Source organism: Corvus kubaryi, unplaced genomic scaffold (assembly GCF_017639235.1).
Source record: "Corvus kubaryi isolate FWS band 111438036 unplaced genomic scaffold, C.kubaryi_AGA036_p1.0 37397, whole genome shotgun sequence".
In the NCBI taxonomy this organism is placed as follows: Eukaryota; Metazoa; Chordata; class Aves; order Passeriformes; family Corvidae; genus Corvus; species Corvus kubaryi.
The window spans coordinates 11,551,749-11,556,885 of NW_024581136.1; the positions used below are offsets into that span (position 1 = coordinate 11,551,749).

The following is a 5,137-nucleotide window of genomic DNA, read 5'->3' on the forward strand; positions in this document are numbered from 1 at the left end:
GAGCTTGTGCCCTGCGGCTTTTATTCCAAGAGGAACACGGTCAAGACTGGTTGCTGATGTCTGCCATGCACGCCTGCACTCCCAGGAGAATCCTCACACCATCCCTCACTCTGACAGCTGCTCAGCCATGGCCTGTGCAGCCTCTTGGGCTGAGACAGACCCTGAGCAGCCCTGAATACAAATCACAAAAAAAAGGGCACAACAGAGGAGATCCTGCCTTCAATTATTTATAGCCTTAGCACATCACTGAAGATGGGGGTAGTGGCAGGAGGAGAGGGCAGCAACCTGTTTGCTGAGAATAGCAGTTAAGTCTGAGTTCAATTGACACGAGGAAAAAAAAATGAGGTATGTGACTTTTGCTTAAAAAGGGATGAAAAATCAGCCCATCCCCACTAGCTGTTGGACTGAGAGAGCACGTTCTCACAGCAGAGGCTCTGCAGTGAGCTCAGATATGAGCTGAGGCAGGGACAAAACTCTGCCGGGCATCTCTGCATCAGAGACTGTGAGAATCTAGACTCTGAAGAGAGCTTAAAATCATGGGGAATGTTTCCTCCAATGTGCCTGGATCCAGGGCTGAGCTGGGTTATTGATCCCTATTTTCCTATGGCACAGAACTGAAAAACAGCACCAGGCTCCTCTGCGTTGATGGCAGGCAGGAGGGCAGTGGGTCTGGCTCACTCACAGGTCTGCTAACACATCCAGAGACATCGCAGGAGTAAAGGAGATGAGAGAGAAAAAGCGAAACAAAGGCCTGGTCCCCTGAGCATTAAACCATCATTTGTAGGATGTGAGCCTAGACAGCCCTGGGGCACATTAAAAAATACTGCTGCCCTTTAATAGATCACTGGTAAATACAGACTCTCCCCGCCTCCCGTCGATAGCTCTGCCGGGAAATCCCCGACCCAGCCCAGCCCTCGCCCCCTGCTCACGAAGCTGCCGCTGCCGAGTGCCAGCCCCGAGCGCCCCACGGGCACTGCAGTGGCTGCAGGGTGGGCTGGGAACAGGCAGCCGAGGAGAAAAGTGACAGCAACAATGGGCTTTGCATTTTCTGGCACCTCGCAACCTGCCAGAGTGGTGAGAGGTTCTCTCCAGGGAGACAGGCGCAGAGACAGCTATTTATCAGGCTGGCTGTGGTGAAAAGCCAGCAAAACATCCCTGGGTGAAGTTTTGCTGTCCCTGGCTGCGAGTGCCAGGCGTGAGCTGAGAGTTGGCTGTTGCAGAGCCCAATCTCAAACAGACCAGGGGGGACAACCAGGACCTGCAAAGAACCCGCAGAGAGAGCATCCTTCTTCCCTCATCCCCTGGGATGGACTCACTGTTCCCATGCCAGCTGGGGGCCTGACCTGGCCAGGAGTGCTTGCTCTGGACCCCAAAAGTGCCAAGAACCACAGAAAGCAGAATTTTGAGGGCAGTTGGCTATGAAAGTAGCAATGGGAACAACTGCATGTTGGACAGGGGTATCCTGGAAAGGACCCCAAAAATGAGGCCATGGCTGAGAAGCCCATGTATGCACAGGAGGCTCTGAGTACTGGGGAGGGGATGAAGGGGCTGCATGAGGGAGGGGACGTGCTTGCACAGGGTGAGGACACAGGCAGGCAAGAAGGCAGCAGTGAGGAGGGGACCAGGGGAAAAGGAGCATATTCACACAAGGCCATGGATGGGGGAGCACAGCGGGCATGTAAAAGACTTGCAGGGGAGCAAGACGTGGATCTGCCCTTGCAAAGGAGCAGAGAGACTCAAGCAGGAAATAAGGACCCCTGCAGGGATGTAGTCTCCACTAGAGTTGGCATCTCAGGCAGAGACGAGGGAGTTCCCAGTCAGCAGCTGGGTGGTTGGGAATGCTGCAGACAGCCCAGACATGATGACTGGGGCTGGGAAAACCTCAGCATGGAAAGAAGAGGGCTATGGGCAATGGCAGCAAGAAACTTGGCCGTATCTCTGCTTCATGACATAACGCCGGCAGGGAGAGGGCGGGCTGCTCCCAGCACAGGAGGGAAGGGAGCTGGTCCAGGCTGCAGGATCAGCCTCATCAGAGCTCAGCCCCGGCAGAGCCCCAGCAGAGACACTTATCAGAGCCACTCATCCACAGACCAATCCCGCACCCACGTGAGATGGGCTTTGGGGGGACCATGCTACAGGGAAGCAGCTGGCCACAGAAATAGGAGGGAGGGCATCCCCCATGGGGGGGATGCTGTCCCGACCCAGTGCTGGCGGGTCACTGGTCCCAGTGGTTCCCAGCGCAGTGCCGGAGATCTGCAGCTCCATCTGGTGGCTCCGTGGCCAGGGCTGCTGAGGCTGCAGAGAGAAGGTGCTGGTGAAGGGAAGAGTAGGTGGGGTAAAAGCAGGTTAGAGCACTTTAAAAAACCAAATCCACATGGCGTCTGGACCACACGGAGTTTTCTTGTTATGTTCATTTTTTTTTAAACAATAGCCTGCAGGTTGCATATATGAAAATACAGAAGAATCTTACAGTAGCAGAAGAAGTAGCATAAAGGGCCCTTCAGGATACAGCAGGGAGGAAAGAACAGCAGCTGGGAAGCTGCACGGACAGAGGTTGATGCTGTGTGAGCCACAGTGGGTCTGGTTATTGTTTATCCTTCAGCCCATCATTCTTCCACTAATTCAGTCATGAAATCTTTGCTATCATACCCATCTTCAGCATCAAAACATTTGCAAAGTCAGGAGAGAATGGATACAGATGCCTCAGTGGTTCTGCAGGTCTGTTCATTGTCAGACTAATTTTACAGACAGGCCTAAAACCAATTTCAGTACCCGAAGTAGTTTAGGGGTTGTTCAATTCAGCTCTCGCTACTCAGGTAAGCAGCAGGTCCCTTGGTGTCTGTGTTTCAGCTCCTCCACCACACAGGCAGTGCATGAATCCCAGAGAAAACAGCAGAGAAGAGGGAGCCATGAATGTGCTGGAAACCCCCACTTCATCCCAGCTACCAGCATCCTAGCACAGCAGGTGCCTGGGGCCACTAAAGCAGTGTAAGTTGGGAAGTTGGAGTTAACAGAAGTCACTCATCAGCCAGGACCACTGGCCAGCATCTCTGTGAAAGGTATCAAATGAAAACAAAAACTATGATGAGAATGGCACAAGGACACCAAGGGGTGCTGTCTCCCAAATTGTTCCTAAACCCATCCAGGGCTCAGCAGTGAGCTGGTGACTGCATGCTCGTCACTGGCACCTTGTTTCGCCAGGGAATGGCTGCATCTCCTGGATTCTCCTGTGGGCCCATGGAGGCGGATTTCCCATGGCATCCCTGGTTTCCCCAGTGCATCCCCCAGTGCACTCCCAGGTGACAGCCCTCACAATGATCTCTCTCACACAGCACATCATACCCCCCCACCCCCACTTGCTCACCCCAGGATCCCAGAGAAGACAGACTTTGGTAACCATGGTTGTATTCGAGGCTTGTGATGTACAGGCTACAAGCTATTTCAAGTTTTTTCAAGTTGCTGTGGCTTAAGCCCAGCCAGCAGCTAAGTACAGCACAGCCTCTCACTCAGTCCAACCACCCTTCCCCAGTGGGATGTGGAGGAGAATCAGAAAAGGATAAAGTCTGTGAGTTAAGAACATTTCAATAATTGAAACAAAGTAAATATTAATAATGATAACAGTCATAAACAGAGAGATAAAGAGAGAGAGACATAAAACTCAATAAAGACAAGAGATGCACACTACAGTTGTTCACCACTGGTTTACCGAAGTCCAGCCCATCCCCCAGGAGCAGGCGGCCCCTCCCAGCCAACTCCCTCTGTGTATCCACTGAGCAGGATGTTCCATGGTATGGAATGTCCCTTGGGCCAGTTCTAGTCAGCTGTCCTGGCCATGCTCCCTCCCAGCTCCTTGTGCACCTGCTCCACTGGCAGAGCACGGGAAGCAGAAAAATCCTTCACTTAAAACAAGCACTACTTGCAACAACTAAAACATCAGTGTGTTATCAACGTTATTATTCCCATACTAAATCCAAATTACAATGCTGTAACAGCTAAAAAGAAGAAAATTATCTCCATCCCAGCTGAAACCAGGACACAAGCACTTACAAACCAACTTCACCTTGTTTTTCTGGGCCAAAGTCATGGCCACAGGACATCCTGTCCCCACGTGTAAGTTCTGCAGGAGCCCAGCTCCCCTGCAGGGAAGGTAAGAGTCAGGATGTCAGGCTGCATGGGGACAACAGGTTCCCTCCCAACCTTATGACACCCACCAGGTCCCTAAAGCCCTGCAGGGTGAAGTAGCAGAAGGCAAGAGTCTGCATCTTCCCTTTTGCCCAGACCCTGCAGCCCAATATTTGCAATTTCCTCATAATTGGGGCATAGACTTTGGACTTGCTGCTGCAGCCTTCTTGCACTTGCCAAGTTTGGGCACCCTTTGCCCCCACTGCAGGGAACTCAGACAGCTGGCCAAAGACAGGGCAGACTGGAGATGTGCCTCCCTGGAAGCAGAGCTCAGCTGGTGGATAAAAACAACCCCCAGCTTCCCTCCGGGCTGCCCACACACACACACCCCTAGAAAAGGCTTTTGAGAAATTAAAAAGCACAAATGCACCCTTGGGCTGAGGAAAAAGGGCTTGTTTTATTCTTGCAAGTAATAAACCTCCTCCTGTGCGTGGGGTAGCTGAGAGATTCATCTTCATACAGAATATGTCCCATAAGAAACCATCAGACCCATCAGTTTTCCAGAGGCTGTGGGACAAGGTGCCTGGCTGAGGCATCCTGATGTGTTCCCGTGCCACCAGGAGCTGGGGAAGCCTCACTGAGCCGAGAGCAAGGGCTGACCTTGGGTAGCCAATTTTCCAGGCACTCCATCAGCTTCCCTAGCCATCACCCCAGTTCCTCTTCACGATCCCCAGGCCCCTCTACATCACGGTCAAATAAAGCACAACGAAGATGATCAGTGCCAAAACACAGAGCAAAGAGCTGCCGATGCAGAAGCAGCGTTTCCAGGGGAAGCTGCTATTGGAGGGTGAGGGGTGGTGGGTCGTGGCTGCATGGGGCCTTAAGCCCTGGTGTTTCAGGGTCTGAGAGGTCCTGGACACACTTGCATTCCCGGCAACCCGTGCCGGGGCTGGCTGCAACCCAGTGCAATGGGTCCTGGCCTTGCCCACACCAGTCAAGGGTTCACAGTCATCTG

The 5,137-nt window shown here is 52.7% G+C and overlaps 1 protein-coding gene across 1 annotated transcript in view; it reads right to left on the reverse strand.

Moving 5' to 3' along the window:
• Window positions 1–4,560: 4,560 nt before the first annotated feature.
• Window positions 4,561–5,137, reverse strand: part of LOC121671106 — a 1,855-nt gene continuing 1,278 nt past the window's right edge. Inside the window, exon 1 of the mRNA XM_042042349.1 lies at window positions 4,561–5,137. This exon is cut by the window's right edge and continues 1,278 nt beyond it. Coding sequence (XP_041898283.1) covers window positions 4,863–5,137 — 275 coding nt within the window. The 3' untranslated portion in view covers window positions 4,561–4,862.